Below are 20,021 nucleotides of genomic sequence, written 5' to 3' on the forward strand. Positions count from 1 at the left end.
GACTTTTAGTAACTAGTCGAGAAGTATTCGCATCTTCTGTTGATAGTTGTCTTTCACGTGGTAGTAGGAGTGCGGGCATTCTATGATCAATTCCTAAATATTCCAGTAAAGGAATTGCATCGCGGTATCCTCTGTCTACTAACACAATGACCAGGATTATGATCAAAATGTTATTCAAGGTTACTACTGTACATGTCAAAGCGGTGCTCGTACATTAGGTACATGTGCGCACGCTGCAAGTGTCTTGTGGTATTTAGGCCATGCACGACATTTACAGAATATTAGATATCCCGATGACTCATTGTTAAGTACCACATTAGATGCTGCAAACCGAAATGATGAAAATAATGAACAGATAATTGATGAATTATTTTAACACCGTTCAGCATTAAGATATCTGTGGTGGGTTTGGTAAAGGGCAAGGGTGCAGAATAATTCTACATGATGGCTGAAGTATCAAGGAATGTTGCGTACTTAAACAGCGATCTAAAAACACTTTAGTCTACTACGATTTGTGGCTTCGACGTTTTTATCCACCATATTGGATCTGCAATCTTGAATTCAAGAATTTTGACTTCAGATTCGTAACCAACGACCCAAAATACCCTAGTAAACAGCTATTTGTGGCTGCATTCAGGAGTTTCGTGTTTTTGATCCGCCATATTGATCCTCCATCTTGAATTCTAGAACTCTCACCTCAGATTCGTAATCAGCGATACGTGAAACCCATTATATCGTCGGTGAGACCAAAACTGTAGATATTTCAACAGATACGCGCAACTATAAACTACAGTAATATGGAACATCCGTAAGGTAATTCGCGGGGGGGGATATGTGGGGGGAAAGGGCGGTGTCAAGTGGGGTAGTTTGATAGTCTAACATGTGGTTGTTTGGGGTCCTTGTTGAGTTGATTAAAACAACAAATTGTTTTAAATGCTGAAATCAGTTCAATCCCCCCCAGCTACTTGGAGGCGGTTTTTTGGGGGGAAGGAGTGGATTTCGGTCTTTGTGCCCATTGAGACTTTTGATCCACATGTTAAGAACTATCAACCACCGAAGTTTCAACAACATTAGCCGAAAGCCACTTTCCATAAGAAAAGTGCGGGGTCCTTTGGGTTGAGGGTTTTGAGTATTCGGGCTCAAGCCAAACACTATTAAAAGTTATAGGGCACTGGCCAGATATCTTCAAAACTGCTCGGCCTGGGTTTAGAATTGTCAATGACTCGAGCAGCTCGGCTCACAGCTCATTCACTATCGACCCGAACCGAGAAGTGAGCCGAGCCAACAGCTTACAAAACCGACTCGGCTAGAGCCCTCGGCTCAGTTGAGCCGAACCGAGCAAATGGCTCATCCCTACCAAGCCAACTCGAGGCGATGGTTCACCCCAAGTGAGCCGGCTCGAGCCATCTTCTCAGTTGAGCCGAGCCGAGCTGAGCTTGTTACAAAAAATCTCTTGTGGTCTCGCTATCGAGACGAGACTAGATGCAAGCAGTGTCCCCTCTCGTGAGCAAAACTAAAAGTATTCCATATTACTGTTTAGCTTACATTTCTCATGGCTTTCAATTCCAGTGTAATCAGGCCATGATTTCAAGGCGACCTAAAACGAACGAGCCATTTATCAAACTCGACTGGACTCGAAAATTGACGCGAAAAACTGAATCAGCTCGGAACTCGACTCGAGGATATTACCCTTGACTTGACTCGAAACTCGACTTGAATTCGAGTCGAGTCGAGTTTTAACTTGACTCGTGCTCATCCCTTAGCGTTAGAAAAAAATGGTTGCTTATTATTCTGCTAAACTAATTATATAATAATAATGTTGTTATGTAAAATTAAAAATAAAGAATATAGAGAAACATTACACTACTCTATAATCAACGGGACTGTAGGATAAGGAAACTGATCTGAAAGAACTCCAATATTACATACCATCAGCAAACTATTTTCTAGTAATAAAGTAGGCCTGCTCATCAGAACACGGTTTATTCATATTAACCCCTTACTGTAAATCGTTGATTATGGCACCCTAGTTGTTGATAAATATTTTCCGCCGGGGCACTTCAGACACTTTACTTTTAAATTCTGTCCACCATCATCCTCAGCTCTTAAGAAAAAAGTATTCTTAAGAGTTGAGTAAAATGTTCGAACGGTAAAATATTTTCGTTCTACACCTTTATAAAAACAACACCAATCAAAGTAAAATAGACTACCGGTATCATTGCACTTCTAGTTCACTCACTGAATGTATTGATTTGGAGCTGTCAAAATCTACGACAAAATCTTCCGGGTGCTTGCAATCAGTATACGTGATTTCCCTAAGGTTGTCCTCATCTTCAAAAAACAGCAAGTGGCACTACGAACTTATCTGTTTCTCTGTGTGTCTGTGACTGTTGGTCACTGACATAGGTAGTTCATGCTCGATTGTTTCATTCTGAGAAATTCACTTACAGGAAAGAAACATTTATTTCCGAAAAAAATATATAAATATATTGTAGTTACTCATCCGAAATGTAACGCGAAAAAAGTAACGCAAACTAGGTACGTTACTTAAAAATTTGTAACGTGTTACCGTTACAGTTACTTTGGAAAAAATGTAACGCGTTACTAGGAAACGTTACTTAAAAAGTAACGCGTTACAAGTAACGCGTTACTTGCGTTACGTTACTTCCCAACACTGGTTTTCACGAATTTTGTTGTATGCCATTCTCTCTCTACAGACTCATCATCAATTTCACATATACTAAATGGAATTTCCATTATACTGCAAAAGCCTGCTATCTCGTATATTTGAATTGCCATGTGTGCTCTTTTGTGAACACGAAACATGCAATGTATCAAATTATTATGATCAGTCGTTCTTTCAGAAAAAATGTTCCGGGGGGCACACGTACTATTCTGGAGGCACTGCTGGTACAATTCTATTTATTATTATATTATAGACGTATAATTTTGGTTCTTCCGGGGGGGCACTCTAAGAGCTCCAGGGGGAGGAAGCAGTGTCCCCCCAAAAAAAACATGCCTGGAAGAAACACTGCTTATGATAGTTGCACCGGAACCTCTATTTACGAACGCTTTGTCCATGTACTTTTGCATTGTTGTCTCAAGACAATTCATGACTGTTTATTTTGCATTTACGCTCTCTGTTAGAGGTTAGTCTATATAAGACGACGGTTAGTCTATATAAAAAGGTTAGAGTTAGTTAGAGGTTAGTCTATATAAAAATGAAGGTGACATGACACTTCATGAAGTCAACCAAACCACGGAAAACACCAGAACTACTAGAATCTTCGCGCTCGTAATGGAAACATACAGCATATTCAAACACCTAAAAATCTGATGCAATCAATCAAAAGTGAGCGAATATGATTTCTTTTTGTACAAAATTATTATGAGAATTAATAGAAATGATCTTGCGAACGAATCGTGATAGAATATTTCACACACTTACTAGGTGCGCACTCAGAAAATTTTGTTGGGGGGATCCGAACCCGGTAAATTCTCCCTGTGGGTGCTACCCTGGTGCACACACCAGTTAAATTCAGCATAATTGTAATGTGTTTATTACAGTTCTCGTACTTCTTTACTTTTTCAATCAGATGTCCCAAATTTATTACACAATTCAGATCCACTGCTAATTCCCTTCATATAAGACACGAGAAAAGAAAAGCAGTCATATTTTTATTTCATAATCTATCAACCATTTACTGCTTTAAATCAACTCTGAAATTTCGACACAGTTAAGTTTTCATCTCCAGATGATAGTTAACTTGTCGATTATGTTCTAACTTCTTTCTAAACTTTCACAATTCATCAGTGCACTAAACGATATACAGTAGTTTGCAATCACTCAACAAAATCCTCTCCAAAGTAGGATAAGATTTTTATTACAAGAAATCTTCCGAAAAATGTTTCCGTATCAAACAGGCCTTAGATTCACTAGTATTGAGAAAGTATTTTAGGAAAACCTAACACTGAAAACCTATTGAGGAGGGTATACGAGAGTACACGGAATATATCGACCTAATTTCTTTATAGTTCAGCATATATTTACTTTGATTTATAGGTGTAATGGAGGTATAAGGACGGATATAAGCTACTTATAGTTTTGCAAATAGTCGAGCGCATATCTACCAAAAATTCTAGCAGTACATAGCTGATGGAAATTATGGACAAGAAATAATAAATACTAGCAAACACATTTAGAAATTAATCAATATACCAGCACACAACACGTTTCCACTTTTTCCACTTTGAAATACACTGAGAGAATAATGTTTCTGTGCATAAAGTACGATCTTCGAAGTAAGTTCCACTCTCCTCCAAAGAAAAGCCTTTCCTCGTTTTTTAGAAGTGTTACAGCTGAACGTATGTTACTGCAAATACCAATACTCGCCTTTTTCTATTTTGCGTGTGTTAAAAAATCAGTTCCAAAATTTCTTCCAGGTTCTTCCACAATACAAAAGGTAAGATTTTATCATTGTAGCAATGTTACCAAGTACAGTATGTTTTAATTATCTATTCACTTTTCTTACAAACATTTAGTTTATTTAGGCAGGAAAACCGTAGCCTAAAAAAATCAGATTATACGTATTTAAAAACAAAAGTTTTGAAAATAAATTAAAATTTAATTTTGTTCTGCGTTAATAAATTAAAATTTAATTTTGTTCTGCGTTAATTTAAGAATCTCTGGGGAAGGGTTCTACACCTCCCATTCCCGTTGGTGCGACCTCGGAAAGCCATAATTTTGTTTGTTCCATTAGTGCATTTTCCATTAGTGTTTGTTCCATTAGAGAGGTGATAGCTTCACAAGTTCAGACTTAAAATATTCAATTTGAGTGCCCGATAAACTTGTGTTATTTTTCTATGTTATTTGTGACAAGTATGGAACTTAGTAATAGCTTCGGACACGGCAATCAAATTATAGGATAAATTTGCACTGCCTACGCTCTCTCTAAAGAAAAGCTTTAATTACGTACTTTTACAGTTGAGGTTACCTCCCATGCACAATCTTTTTCAAAACTCTCTCATATGGAACATACACAAATAAGGCTCGCTTTAATATTGTTTATGATGTTTATACATCTTTCCAATAATTTTTAATAACATCTCACCATTATTTAAGTCACTACCAAAATTCAATTGTTTATACATTTAGTCGTCTGTTTATACGTTGCAAGCACTTTCCACGCAATTAATTATCCATCCATTAACAGCCACCTAAGTAGGTCATTATTACCTTCATGACAATTTCGGTCCAAACCGTTCAAGCCGCTTCTGAGATATAGAAGTGCAGAAATGAATGAATGTAATGATTGAAAAAAAAAATGGTTGGTACAGAGCGTATCAACATGTATGCGTATTTAATTCCTTGTATACAGTAATCAGTAAAGATGGCCAGACAATTGGTAATCAACAGGACAAAATAAAAATAAGTATAGATTAAAAGTTAACTCTCGCTCCATAGTCAGGATATTCTGGATTCGTGAAAATCTGACTGAGGTTACCAAAGAGGGTTTCAAAATAAATCTACGTGCTTAAATATTAAATTACCTATAATTAATTGCCTATTCCAATAATTCATACCTTGCAATATATATTATACTTAGTTTTTTAATTACTTATATATAAGAAAAGACTAAGTTTAAATTATTGTGATTGTTGTGTTTGTATTATTGATCGCGCGGCATCAGTGCTGTTTCCATTTAGTGATTTGGCAGTACCAAAATTGGTTGCTTGAAGTTAATGGAAATGAACTGTAAAGAGTTTACTGTTTTGAAATGCTGTATATTATCATCATCACTTGATAGGATGGTACACTTGATAGGTCGGATCGTTTATCTTACTTTCATTATATGCAAGTCAGGGTGATATCATTTCACATAGGCTCTGACTGAGTTCCTTCCGTAAATTCATTTGTCTTACTTTCAATCTCCAACTATTAATGTTTCCGTACAAAATAATTTTGGTTATGCTTAAAACTTTGTAATAAATAACAGAACTAAACTGGATGGCACAATAGTCAACAATGAGCCTGTGTGCATTATATGGCTCATTAGATGAGTGATGTGTGGTCATCATAAGGCTCCTATCGCCCTAATTATTTATCTATATTGGAGCACATACATAAATAAATAACTCAATCTTCCTTAACAATTTCATTCGTTTACCTGGTTCTTTCGCAATAACTTCTCTCAGAGTATCGTCTAATTCATTCAGCGTAACAGACGCTCCAAAGCAAATACCAGTGTCTTTGAACGAAATCGATGTGAGCTCTGGTACTTGTGTAGGTTGAATTAAAACTGGATAGAAGAAGTTTTTAAATTTTACCTCTACACCTGCAAAAGTATAAAAATTATTATTATTATTATTATTATTATTATTATTATTATTATTATTATTATTATTATTATTATTATTTTCTACGTCTCATAGATTTTGAGGAATTAATTCTTAATGCGAAGTAATCATTCAATAATGTTATAGGCTTGACATTGATGGGATTGCTGTCCGTGAACACTCAAGACAATTGTGACTTACATAGCTTATTCAGATGTGAACAATTTCAGAATTCTATAACACCTTTAACATTAGCAAAATCTGCAACTAGTACGATCAGAATCTCTATATGTTACAGCATTCAATCAAATAGACTTGGATGTCTTCGTGAGAAATCGCCTGTTTGTACACAAGTCTACAAAACATCAACAAAACAAAAAAGAATTAATTCTAGAAAATAGTTATGATGCCCATAAAATAAATTGGAACGAATTTTGGAATAGATAGAATCACTTCAGGCAAAGGAAAATGAGGAATATAGGAAGTACAACAAAACTTCAAACACAAATATATATGGCAAGCCAAGAATCAATTCCATCACGAAAGCCTAAAAAATATATTCAAATATAAATGTTGGAAAGAGGAACTGGAAAGGCTGAAAAAATTATGAAAGAGCATTAGTTTCTATATTTAAACGGAGGAGGTTATAATTATGTAGCCAAAGAAACTGAAGAAAATAACCAAAAGCGGCGAAAAATTTGTAAAGAATAAACCAGATTCGTGGGATTCCTGGATAAGATTATTATTAAGCAAAAGATAAAAAAAAGTCAATGGCTGTAACAACTATAGAAAAAAAAAAACAATTTAACGTTTATTTTAAAAAATTAAGAAAACAGCTAAAGCTCTATTAGACAGATTACTACTAGATGACAGCATATATACGTCAACGAAAATAATCTAATAAAATGAGGTATCAGTTAGTAAGGATGACAAGAACGATTTTGTTTAAAATGAAGAATTAGAAAATACAGTGTATTCAAGACAATACATAGTTCCTACTGATCTGAAGAAATATAGTTTCCTCACTTCTTCCTGACTTTCCCTGACCTTCGGCAGGAAATTCCCTGACTTTTATGACAGGTGTCGGATGACGTTGACATATAAATAAGGAATAAATAACTGAATATTCATATATGAGAACATTTATTGGAGCATGTAGAAGATAAAATAAACAACACTAGAAAGAAAATTGCATGTAGAAGAAAAAACAACAATAAAACCAAATAGGTATTATAATGGTTGGATAAGTTAAATTGTTGTACAATTAATGTTAGAAAAAATATATTTTATAAAATTTCCCCGACTTTTTTGATTTGTAGTCTTTTTCCCTAAGCTCCCCTCATCTGCACCATTTCCCTGAGTTTTCCCTGACTTCCCTGATCAGTAGGAGCCCTCTAATAAAACTTCACAGAAAAAAAAAAAACTTCATATCCAGACGCATAAAAGCGAAATTTTAAAAAAAAATATCTTAATTTTTACGTAACAAATTGTTTACTATATGCTTAAAACAATGAGCTTTTCCAGATAAATGGAAAGAAGAAAATTTAATGATATTATTAAGCGGGGAAGACTAGAATGAAACAAGGTAAAATTGTATAGGCCAATATGCCCCTAAAACTAATTGATAAAGTGCTGATACAGTGATAGTGACTAAGATAAATACAGATCAGAAACTCAATAATGTTAACTGAAGTATGAATTTAGAAAGAAAAATTTTTTCAACGTGTGCTAAACAGACTAGTAAACAAAATAGACAATGAAAATGAAAGTGACACTAAGTATGTTATAATAATATTTATAGATATATCGAACATTTGATAATGTTTGGTGGCCATCACTTTTTGAAAATTGCAGAAAACACGGATTTCCAAAATATCTAGACAAAAAATAAAAGATGACAGCAAAAACAGAAAAATTGTATATAAGTGCCAAGAAAAATAAATGAGCAACATAATAACTAAAGGATGTGCACATGGTTCCGTATATAGACCTGTTTCCTGAGACATCATACTACAACACTATTTAGAAAATATAAACAACATAACAAAAGTAGGAGGAATTATTGTATATGAAAACAAAGTTCAAATTATAACTAGTGGTAAAACAAGAAAAAATGAAGGAAAATGCAAAACAATATAATAGCAGTAAAAATACTAGAAGATTAGTGTCAGAGCAACAAACCTAAATTATATACGGAAAAAATGTAAATACTTAATCAGTGTAAAATAAAAACGTAACGCAATATTAAAAATAAATGATAATTCTATACAACTAATTAAAACTTATAACACTTAGGAGGTTGGTTGGAGAGAAATTTAATTCAGTTAACATATTATAAAAATATGTGAGAAAGAAATTAAAGAAGTTTTAAATAAAATAACCACTGGGAATAGAGAGTTTAATATGCCGCTTAAAACGATATCAAAAATCAATTTCAAAATTGACTCTCTATATAGAACTACTTCATGAGTTCAATATATATAAAAAATATATAAGAATAAAAGAAAAGTAAATTCAGTACAAAGATCAATTATAATTATAGTTACTGCGTGATATGAAACAACACTCATACAATCTTTACAAGTAATTTTGGAAATAAAACCAACTTAGAGGTACTTATAAGAGCATATAAATACTAGAAAAATAGGAAGTATCTAATAAGGGTAACAGAAATAGTTTGAAGAATGCCGGAAAATGATATTGAAATAGCACAATAAATTACAAATAATATGGAACAGTAAAAAAAATGCAGTTTATTTTCAAGTATAGAAGAAAGAAAATTAATTAAGATGTAACAAAGAAGGGACATGAATAATTAAGAAACTGATGAGGCCCATTTAAAACAAGAAGAAGAATACACCCAGAAGAAAATGAGACTTGCAGTTGTAGGCAAACACAAACCCCAAAACGCTTAGTTTTCGTATGAACGGAAATAAATCTGAATGAAGAGCAAAATTGAATAAGAGGTTTACTTAACAATTTTGACATAAGGAAAACTGTAAGTAGGAGCAAAATCATGCGAAAACAATGATTAACAACAATATATTAGAAATAACAAGGACAAACATAAATGTCGATACAAAATGATGTTGATCATAACAAATTATATAGAAAATATAAAAAATTGTTACTTAAAAAATAAATCTCAATGTAAAATTGAGTCATATACCGAATATATCAAAAGTCCAAAACGGAAAGAGAGAAAATTTGATAGACATAAATAGCTTTCAATCAAAAATGATGGAATTTTTGCAAATGTTTGTGCTCCACACTGGAAGGCGTCCGATGCTAAATGGAAAAATACCGTCGTCAGTTCAACTAGATGTTCCTTGGTCTTCAACATTCCAACAATACAGCATTGTTAGCAAACGAAGACAGGGGATAAAGAAACAAGAGAATCGGCGTAGCTTCCAGTAGAGGAACTGAATCAAGAGACGATCTGGACCAGAATGTTGCATTTCTTATTTAAAAATTACTTCCTATGTTGTCTTCCAAACATATATTGACTTGTGTAATCAAGATTTCTCACCCAAATATTGAAATAAACAGAAAATGAACATTCTCTCGAGACTCAAAGCGATACGCAACAGCTAGAAGCTCTAAATGTATGATAACACAACGGAACTTGTATCAGCGAATTTCCCATACATGACATAGGAAAAACATAAAACATTTTGACCTCGAATTGAATCCCAGCAGTTTTCTTATTTTGTTCTTTCTTTATAAAATATTAGAATATGACTACCTGTAAGATTTTTATATTAATTCCTATCGAATGAAGAAATAAAAGTGATTCAAATTTTTCCTTAAATGTCAGAAATTTTCTTATGAAAGACACAGTACTCATACACTGATCATTACTTATTTACAGTATACACTTGATCACTAAATTTTCAGAATGAACGCATTGTGAATGGGAATGTAAAAAGAAAAGAATAGTGGTGCAGCATTTACGAAGAAGTAACGTGAATTTTGGAGGTAATTAAACAAAAAGTAAAATATTACAGTTATTAAATGTTTCCAGAGGAATATTGTACTGCACAGAAAAGAAATGTGAACATTACGAAAGAGGAATAACAAAGATTAGAAACATTTGGAATGTGAGTATGAGATAAGTGGTTACATGGAACGAAAAATCAATGAGAATAAGTTAGCAAAACGTAGAAAAAGAGTAATACCTTATATACTAATAAGAGGAAAAGAAAGTGATTAGGTAGTTTGAGAAAGAATTGTGTTATAATGGATGTGATAAAAGATATGGTAACAATTACATTTGTATCAGATAATGGTCTATATTTTTCAACATTCGTCGGCCAGTACTGTAGGTTCTCCTTTCTCTTAATAACTAATGATCTAACCTTACGACAAAAGCAACGTGAAGATTCATCAATACAAAAATAAATGTTGCCCATTGGACACTATCCTTTGCCAAGCCAATCCAGTTTGGATTACTTCCCATCTCTGTAAGATCCGTCCAAATTCTACGTGTATTCTTTTTATTTACTTATTTATTTTTAAAACTCTTTTGTTAACTAGTTAAAGCCTATACACGTTACTCTTTTGCTTTAGATACACAAATGTTGATCGTCAAGAGTTCAAAAAAAAAAAAAAAGAAAAGAAAAAGAAATAATATATATATACTAAATTGTTAAAGAAAGGAAAAAAGAAAAAAAAAACTTCTTTAGCAAGTATCGACGAATTGAGAATAGCAACCCTCATTTAGTCAAAGAGTTATGAAGGTTTATGAAAATCAATACTTCTTATTTCTGCATGTCTATCGATTGTTCTTTCAAACGCTGCATTTCTTTTACATCTGTGAGCTCCAAACGGTGATGCTAACTCGTGAGGAAAATCCCATTTTGTGGGATTTGTAACATTAATTTCTCGAAAAGGGATAAAGGGGATTTTCGCCTTAATTGGCAGTTAATATGGGATTTTTCATTGACAGCAACAACATTCTCTATGGACAGAAAGTAGACAAACGAGTCCTCAATAATCTTGAAATCAGTGTTAATTTAGTTACCGGAAAAAGTATGCTACTTGTAGTGCAGAAGTAATTTTTGATTCTCAAGAAACAAGCTGAAAGAAATGTAAATTGTGCTCTGGCACTTTATAAATAAAAAGAATATTTATAAGTAACGAAAAAAACTAAAATAAAAAATTAGAAACAACCGACGTTGAAAATGTTCTACACAAAACGACTAGAAAATAAAGTTTAGTATCTTTGAGTTCATTACAATATGACACACAGGAATTATGTAAATACTAAATCCAGACGACCAAATGTACTTGTTTTCTCCAACATTTTCAACTGTCTCTATCAATTAAGAAAAATAGTTGTTCATCAAACCTGGATAAACGTAGAAGATCAAAATTTACGGGTAGTTTACTCATATGTTGAAGAAAATATTCGACAAAAATTTCATTTTTCATGTTTTTTGTTTTAAATTTTAATTTTGTAATTAGTATAAAATGTGAAATTAAATAGGAAAATGGGAATTTCTGCATCTCAAGATATTTTTTATGACGTTTCAGGATGGCATCACTGGCTCCAAATAGTACTCAAGGACACCAACCACAGGTATTGTGTGACTGTACACATTATTATTTATGAGTTTTTAAGTTCTTATTAAAAATGTTTATTAATGAGTTTTTATTTCATTGAAGCATTTTTATTAAATGTATTAAATGAACATACCTACTTCTGTGTTTCCAACTATTATGCGAGCATTTGGATGGTTGGCTTTCAAAATGAGTAACTCCTCTAGCGATGACGGTCTATACCACGTTACTCTTTTGCCTCTGATACACAAATATTGATCGTCAAGAGTTGAAGACAACTGAAACAAACAATATGTTAAATTTGTCAAATAAATATACTTTCATTAAATAATTTACTTATTTAAAAGCACACAGGTATAGGCCTTAACATACCTTCTTAACTTGCATCAATAATAACAATATAAATTTTATAATTGAGAGAAAAAGGAAAACATATAAATCAGTATGTGCAACACAGCCATAAGAAATAAAGGATAGACGCCAATAAACGTAGACTGGAAATGAAATAAGTGCTAAGTGCCAAAAATAAAAAATGTACAGTTTAATGTAAAAATGTGGGCTATGTGCCTAATACTGCTCAGTTAAAATCGGGTTAATTAGTATTCACTGTGGAAGTAGTTCAAATAATCGCTAGAAGAAAGCGCGTGGGCCTATGTGCCACCAGTTCTGAAGTAAAATCTAGGCTTCTCACTCAACATTTTTATTTTGGCACTTAGCACGGATTTTATAGTCAGTCTACAAATTATTAAACAAAAATAATCATGCATAATCGTTATGTATTATTTCGCACAGACGCTTAATAAATTTAATTCTTGTTTCTGAGAAAACATCAATTCTATCAAGATCAGTCCTCTCCTATCATTAAGCTTACTACATAATCTGAGCATTTTTATGATGGGTAAATCTGCAAGGCTTATGCTCAGAATTACAAAATACAATTTGGTTTCTGGAACAATATCTTAGTACATCAAAAGAAATACGTTGCAACAACGTTGAACTATCAATTGAATTAGACAATATATTTCTTAAAATAAGATTAGAGTGTATGATCCTACTTTCCTATAAACTACTCAAGTTGAATAAGAAACGTAGGAACGAGATTGATAGATAAATCATTGGACCTGATTTAAAAGTTTGGTAATATATGTACCTCAAAAATTTAGTCTGAGCTAATCCAGCTGATTGTATATCCTTCTTAAAATAGGAGTTCTAGGCTACCGAAGCATATTCAAGCTTGCTCCTTACAAGAGTTAAATGTAACTTAATAATTACGAACGATTGTGAAAAAAAAAAAAATAATATTTCTTATAACAAAACCTAAGGATTTGTTTGCTGAATTAGTAGCAGTAACAATATGGCTACTAAATGTTAATTCACTATCAAATATTATACTAAGATTCTTAACTACTGTATCAGATCCAATATGTATATTATTAACTTTATACATACAATTAAGCTATTTATTTTTCCATTAAAAGTTAAACTTTTGCGCTTATTTACATTAAGATGTAGTTTATTTTTTTCACATCAGACATTAATTTTATTCAAGTCTTCTTGTATTTTTTTATCATCTTCTATAGTTGAGGTTGATTTATAAATTGTTACATCATCCTTTAGCCTAAAAGGTGTGATCGTGGGACGCTAAACTAAATAATAATGATAATAATGAAACGAAATTAAATTTTGACTTGGGAACAGATAAGGCAATTAAATTATTCTGTTTTGAAAAATATATTAATCAACTTACGTAAGACACTTATAACAATATTACTAATCAACTCTTACTTGACACAAGACAGAGAAATACAGTAACTTTTATAAAATCAGATTTACATTGCTATACATATCACATTTGTATAGTCCAATTGTGATGTCAAGATAAAAAAAATGATTTGTCAATACTTCCAGTAATATTATTTTCAGTTAACATATTTACGTAAGATGTATTCTATTCAATTTATTGTCCAAGTATATAAAATTTTCTAATTATATATTTAACTTATCTTGGCTATAGCCAGGAACGTAGAAAATGTTTCGTTTGGAAGGTGAAGCAATTCCTTTTTTTTTTTTAAAAAAAAAAAATGATGTTACTGGATTTGTTTCCATAATGCTAACTACAGTTTCGTCAGGTTAAACTTAGTGAGCTCTTCCTATTGCCTGCTCCTGCCCCTAACACAATTTGGAGTATGGTAATGATTCATATTAATAGAAATAAACTTTTAGTTATTTGAATCTATATTTAAGTCAATTATTATGAATTCTTTGATAGAAAAATGCATTTTTCTTCATACTACTAACATTAAAAATATTACTAAAATTAAAAACACTAAAAACATATATATTACTAAAATGCTATCGAACACAAGGAAAAAGAACTAGCCTAATTGAAAGTTATATGGAACACCTTAAATACAGTGGAAGAAATTGATATGATTGGCTACAAAGCTACGAATATTAGCTAAACTTATATTGTGATTTGATAAGTCCCAAAGAAGACAGGATTTGAGTAATTAAATTCTGATAGAAATTTTCAATTTATCTTTTATGTTTCTTGTAATGATGCTAGCATTTCATTGTATTTGCATTTCGTATTTTGAACGCTGATTCTTACAGGTATGTGCAATCAAGACCTGTAATATATTTTAGCTATTATTATTATTATTATTATTATTATTATTATTATTATTATTATTATTATTATTATTATTATTATTATTATTATTGGCGTATAGCATTGTAAAAAAGGATGAATAAATTGAAGACATAATCTGCATGAACAAACACACATACCTGAAGTTCTGGCGGAAAGATAGGTTCTTGTGATGGGTCATATGGAATAAATTCGTTAGGTTTAAATAATTCCGACGACATTGCATCAAATTCAGTACAACTTCCATTTTTGTTTTTACAACATTCAGCCCTTGATCCATTCATACAGCATCCATTTGAAGTGCCATTTTGACAACATCCATTAGCAGTAGTCTGACAGCAACCATTTTCTAACTTATTAACGTGATCTCGAGCCCATTCATCAGTAAACGTTCTAAAGCCTTCGATAATTGGTCTGTATCCTGTACACCGACACAAGTTACCTAAACATGAAAAAAGCAACATACCTTTGTTCATTTATATTAAAAGACAAGTCATATAAGAAAATATACATTTCAGTAGAAACAAATCGTAAAAATTTAACGTATAACAGTATTGAAGGGTAGGTCTTCCGTATTTCATTTCCTTTGATTTGAACTTAATTTCTTAAATACATAAGAATCCTAATATTATATATCATATTTGATAATTCTTCACAACATAAAGTTATCGAATAGTTATTTCTCATTTATCTTACAATCATTAAGCAAGGCCAAATACACAAATTATTATAAATTTAGCCTGAGAAAAGTACGACAGAAAAATAATGTACTGTTACTGTATTTTTTTAACTATATACTGTTACAATTGTATTTATAAGCAGGAGAAAAGTTTAGCGCTTGTACAAACTTAAATAGATATAATTTCACACATAGGACAAAATATGTTATGATCATATTCTTGCATGGTCAAAATTGGGTACAAATGGAAATTGATATATTTAATTTATCGCCTTCATATAAGGTTATTGGAGTATGGCAATGATTCATATTATTAGAAATAAACTTTTAGTTATTTGAATATATATAAGCCAATTATTATAAATTCTTTGATACAAAAATGCATTTATATGCTTCATACTACTAACATTAAAAATATTTTAAAATATATATAGGTACTACTAAAATGGTATCGGACACAAAGGGAAAAAATAGATTTAAAAAATGTCCAACATCTGAAATATAGTGGAAGAAATTGATATGATTGGCTACAAGACTACGAATATTAGCTAAACTTGTATTGTTATTTGATAAGATCCAAAGAAGACAGGATTTGTGGTAATTAAATTCTTATTTTCCTATAGAAAATAGAAAAAAGTCTAAATCATATAAACTTCATATTTGGATTGAAACAAATAAGTGAAGTATGTTTTATTTACTTCATGTTTTTGGACTAAAAGAAACTAATTCAGCGAATCAAGGCGGCTTTGAATTCCAATTCAGCGAAATATGTTTCTTGATACATCATATTTGCGAAATTTTAATTAATGAGAACTTAAATAATTAAAATATGAACGCAAACCATCAGATCTTACAAAAATACTTATTTATAAAGTTAATAATATGGTGAAATTGAACTAAGCTAAGTAAAATATTGTTACCTTGAAAAGCTGTTTCCATATCCGCCATCGTGGGTTTGGGAGCGTTTCGTAGTAAAGTGTACATTGACATAACGATTCCAGGCGTACAAAATCCACATTGAGATCCATGAGCTTTAGCAATTCTCTCCTGAACTGGATGCAGCTTTGTCTTTGTACTTCCTATACCTTCAACTGTGGTCACAGCCAAACCATGCATAGAACAGATGGGAGCCAAACACGCATTCACAGATATATGACTTTTATATAGAGACTAAGGAAATATGTAATTATGTAAAGAATATTCTTTACAGCAAAATACAAGGATTTATTCCGAATATCGGTTTAAGTACAGTATTCATATACTGTATACCTGGACAAAGCTCCCGCAATTATATTATAGGTCTGCATGTGCACAGACAGTGCTCGGGCCCATAACGCATTGAAAGTTTCAGGCTCACATTATAAATCTAAGAATATATAATAATACAGTATTTCTTTGTCTTTCTTGATTTATTTATAAGAGATTTTAATCACACCAATTTATTTAACTTGCTTTCTCTGTTTACTTGTTTTAAAAATAATCTGCCCAAATTTTTCAATCTTTCTTTTTTTTTTTTTTTCATCCACTTCCACTGGCAAGATTGAGCTTGGATATATAAATATGGAAAGAATATTTTTAAGCTGTTCAATACGTTTATATCACCTCAGGAAAGTATGAGACGTCCAAGCTCATAAGTAAAAACCGGATATTAGGCAAAATGCCTATTTAGGTTAGAGATATAAAAATGAACGCACTGAAATTAACTGGAGAGATTATGCTTCAATTTCAACAACATTTCTTTTGTCTATTTTGCTCCATATTGCCTATATTATTACTCAAGTGAACAATATTATCTATTGTTGTACTTTTCAAAATACTGCATGTAAAGATTCACGAGGGTATTTCCAACAGTTTACAGCCTGACACTGAAATATCGTGGCACTGATAATAAGCTGTTCATGGTATATAGTGCCATCTATGGACGGAAGTTATGTATCAGTTTCAGGTGTTTTGCTGCAACAGTTCGTTGGAGGCAGTCATTTGAATCAGTCGCTGTGCGTTCAGCCTGCATACTGGATTACAACGCTCCAGTCCACACAGTTGTTGGTGCCAAAGCTGAAGTGCTAAATATCAGTTGTAGGGTGGGTACTCAATCTTCTCGAACTCACTCTTTCATTGCAGCCTTAGCAAAAACAGCCGTGTGAACTAGAACTTGTCGTGTAGTATGTGAGCTATACATATAAGGTAAATGTAAACATTATTTCTTCCGTAGATGGCATGTTCATCCATGCATGAACGGATTAATACCAATGGTCCTATATTTCCGTGCCAGACCGGAAACTTTTGGAAATATTCTCGTATTAGGTTAACTATATAGATCTTTTGTGCAATAGATTTCTATCGCTCCCTAAAAAGACAGAAAGAAACGAAAATGAGAATCTAACTTCGCCTAGGTCAAGTGCTACCCCGATACATGAATATCGTTGGAAGAGTTATTACTGCTAATAAGGACCTGGACAAATTAAAGACAACTGTACAAGTACTCGAAGGCGAAAATGTACTAATCGATATTTTCTTACATCGGTAGTTAATTATTCCTTGTTACCTACTATCAAAATGTATTAAACTAAAATCTAATTAAAATTTTATGTACTCCTTCGAAAATGGCGAAAATTATTTTTCCTTCGAACTATTGCTGTATGGCCTGTAGTATAAAGTGAGAATAATTACGCATAGTAACAAATTCATGTTTCTTTCTTTACGTGCTTTACAAACAACGATCGGGTATCTTTCTAGATTATTTGAACACTTTTTCTTTTTATGTTATCGAATGTCCATCTACGTTGTTTCGAATTAGATTTTAGCGCCTGTTTCACTGCCTAATTATAAGCTCCTATTTTCCTACCTATCTTCCATGTTCTTGATGCCTGAATATCCTATCTCTACTCATAAGCATTCAACACGCGTGTAAGCAAAGCTAAACAAGCTAAAGGAGAACAAGATATGTAGTCCATGAAGCACATATGTACGTAAACTGATTCTATTAAATTTGAACCTATTTCACGACTCGAATAGTGTGATGGAAATGGCTTATTCGCTGTTTCTTATTAAATAAGACTTACATATTTGAATATCACAGTTTTTTAATGGACTCTGAGAGAGAACCAGTATATAATCCATTAATAAGTAATTTAATGTGACATTATTACAGTACAAGTTAGCGCAGAAAAATTCTGATAGGTGGAACCACAACGCAAAATGCAGGTGGCAACTCAAATCTTCAAGGTAAAGCAACTTTAAAGGGGCACCAGGAATTCTCACAGGTGCAGAAATTATAGTCCTACAAAGGAATATATATACGTATGACATGCTACGTACACCATTTTGTTGTTATTTATGCACGACTGCATGTAATACAAAGTCAAATACCTTAATATGTTATTTCAGAATTATTCGGATTTTAGATGGATAATTCCTTTTGAGATTAAGTTGAAAAACATATTTCAAACTCACGTTGAACTTCTTAGGCCAAGCCAAAATAGTGTTTGAAATTCTAGTTCATGCACAAATCTTAATGGAAACGCACGATAGTGCTAAAACATAAAATTACAATAAAGATATCCATTTCTTCTATGAAAGGATACATAACTTTCTTTTTTTCTCTGTCGAATTTCGATACCATTACTGTACAAGCTCCACATCCTCCTTCGGCACATCCTAGTTTTGTTCCGCATAATCGTACTAGAAAACTTATTAAGGAAAATAAAGAATATAAATATTCATTATTCTATATAATAAAGTAAACATATGTTAATTCGAAAATGTAAGAGGTATGGTGGCTTAGTGGTACAGTGATCACATCTGGAGCTAGGGGTTCCTGATTTGAGTCCCGGCGACACAAGCTTGTGGCGGACATCATCACCTTTAGTGGATATTTTTAATAATTATTTCGTAATCATTCATCTTCATTAATCATCCGCTTCCTTTAGCCTAAAGGCACAAATCGTGGGGCATAAGATTACAAATTCAAAAATATACAAGAATAAGAAACCAGGTATTCAGCTTAACATCCAATTATTATGTTTATCTTGATAAGGAGGATGGTTGATAACTGCATGAGAATGATTATGAAAGAATTTTCGGAATGAGAAAGTGAATTGGAAGGAAACGGAAAAGCCTCGGGAAAACCTACAGACACGATCTTGTCAACTATAAACTCATACTGGCTGAGATGGAACCAGACCTCTCATTCCAAAGACGAACACTCTATGACTACCGTGTTTCTTTAATAAATAAATAAATAAATAAAAAGATTTTAACACATCCGACAGTACATACATACTGGACCAGTATGACACCTAGTATATACACTCAGTTTGAATAATGTAATAGTTACTAGTTAGTATTGTTACTGGTAAGCTGGTTAATAATAAGCAAACTAAATTCATTATTCATTCACTATCATCTTTATTTGGTGTTATAGATAGGTTCACCACACATATTTTTCCTGTAAGCTACAAATGTAAGTTACATGCAATAGTTAAGTAACCTTGAACTGACATATTTTTAAGACACATAATGAAAGTTTAACATTTCTAGAGCGGCAGTAACAAAAGTTTGTTGTTAATTGCACTTAATCTCAATATTGCAATGAATTACAAAACTTAAATCGATTCAATTCTATTTGTTTATTTTGACTACAGGGTAACAACGTAATTGCTGAAATAGTGAAACTTTAAAATCAATCGAGAGTACCTGTATTTTTTATTCTTATCTTTGTATTGAGTTTATGAGTTCCTCTTTCGTATCGAGACTGTACAAAGATGCTTAATGCAAGAACTTTATGCGGAACCC

General features: G+C 32.2%; 1 protein-coding gene across 1 annotated transcript in view; it reads right to left on the bottom strand.

Moving 5' to 3' along the window:
• The window catches only part of LOC145690317 (xanthine dehydrogenase-like), a 129,066-nt gene that overhangs the window by 68,945 nt on the left and 40,100 nt on the right, over positions 1-20,021 (bottom strand). The window contains exons 3-7 of the mRNA XM_081765098.1: positions 18,812-18,908; positions 16,148-16,383; positions 14,689-14,990; positions 12,035-12,176; positions 6,168-6,335 (exon numbers count right to left, since the gene is read on the bottom strand). Of these exons, the coding sequence (XP_081621224.1) occupies positions 6,168-6,335; positions 12,035-12,176; positions 14,689-14,990; positions 16,148-16,383; positions 18,812-18,908 (945 nt within the window). The remainder of the gene's footprint in view (positions 1-6,167; positions 6,336-12,034; positions 12,177-14,688; positions 14,991-16,147; positions 16,384-18,811; positions 18,909-20,021) is intronic.

Source organism: Thermobia domestica, chromosome 7, assembly GCF_964235325.1.
Source record: "Thermobia domestica chromosome 7, izTheDome1.hap1.1, whole genome shotgun sequence".
NCBI classification, from domain to species: domain Eukaryota; kingdom Metazoa; phylum Arthropoda; class Insecta; order Zygentoma; family Lepismatidae; genus Thermobia; species Thermobia domestica.